The following is a 1,232-nucleotide window of genomic DNA, read 5'->3' as shown; positions in this document are numbered from 1 at the left end:
ATCCCAGCTACTCAGAAGACTGAGGCAGGAGAATTGTTTGAACCTGGGAGGCGGAGGTTGCAGTGAGCTGAGATCACACCACTGCACTCCAACCTGGGCAGCAGAGTGAAACTATCTCAAAAATAAGTAAATAAAAGTAAAATGAGATGAGGTTTCACTCTGTTGCCCAGATGGGAGTGCAGTGGCACAATCAAGCCTCACTGCAGTTTCAATCTCCCAGGCTCAAGCCATCCTCCCACCTCGGCCTCCTGAGTAGCTGGGACTACGGGCATGCACCACCACCCACTGCTAACTTATTTTTTGTGGAGATGGGGGTCTCACTGTGTTGCCCAGACTGGGAGTTTGTTCTTGAAGAAGCAGGGTAATGTGAGAGTGCCCTTGTTCATGGCGCAGAGGGGACTGGCATTGAGACAGGAGTGCTGATCACCATCCCTCTCCATTCCTCCCTTAATTCTCAGAACTCCCACGTGGGACAAGATGGTGTCTTCGACCCAGGTGAACTTCAACCTGCAGGCTCTCCTGGAGCAGCTCAGCCAGGATGAGCTGAGCAAGTTCAAGTCTCTGCTCAGGACAGTCTCCCTGGGAAACGAGGCCCAGAAGATCCCCCAGAAGGAGGTAGACGAGGCGGATGGGAAGCAACTGGCGGAAATCCTCATCAGCCACTGTCACAGCTACTGGACGGAGCTGGCGACCATCCAGGTCTTTGAAAAGATGCACCGAATGGATCTGTCTGAGAGAGCAAAGGACGAACTCAGAGGTGAGCAGAAGTCGGTCCACATTGTGTCCTAGGAGGAAGCAGGCAACCTCTCCAGGACTTAGAAATTCAGAAGGTGGCCGGGCACGGTGGCTCAAGCCTGTAATCCTAGCACTTTCGGAGGCCGACTTGAGTGGATCACCTGAGGTCAGGAGTTTGAAACCAGCCTGACCAACATGGTGAAACCACATCTCTACTAAAAATATAAAAATTAGCCGGGCATGGTGGCAGACACCTGTAATCCCAGCTACTCGGGAGGCTGAGGCAGGATGATCCCTTGAACCTGGGAGGCGGAGGTTGCTGTGAGCCAAGATCACGCCATTGTACTCCAGCCTGGGCAACGAGCAAAACTCGGTCTCAAAAAAGAAATGGCATTGAGGCTTAGAGAGGGACTGCTTGGCCGGGCGCGGTGGCTCAAGCCCGTAATCCCAGCACTTTGGGAGGCCGAGACGGGCGGATCACGAGGTCAGGAGATCGA

The 1,232-nt window shown here is 53.7% G+C and overlaps 1 protein-coding gene across 2 annotated transcripts in view; it reads left to right on the top strand.

Annotated features, from left to right (window-relative positions):
- Nucleotides 1-461: 461 nt before the first annotated feature.
- The window catches only part of NLRP2 (NLR family, pyrin domain containing 2), a 31,194-nt gene continuing 30,423 nt past the window's right edge, over nt 462-1,232 (top strand). For both annotated transcript variants that reach the window (XM_011932489.1, XM_011932490.1), the window contains exon 1: nt 462-757. In XM_011932489.1, the coding sequence (XP_011787879.1) occupies nt 478-757 (280 nt within the window). In that variant the 5' untranslated portion in view covers nt 462-477. The remainder of the gene's footprint in view (nt 758-1,232) is intronic.

Source organism: Colobus angolensis, unplaced genomic scaffold, assembly GCF_000951035.1.
Source record: "Colobus angolensis palliatus isolate OR3802 unplaced genomic scaffold, Cang.pa_1.0 Scaffold96, whole genome shotgun sequence".
In the NCBI taxonomy this organism is placed as follows: Eukaryota; Metazoa; Chordata; class Mammalia; order Primates; family Cercopithecidae; genus Colobus; species Colobus angolensis.
This window is presented reverse-complemented; position numbering and strand designations above follow the sequence as displayed.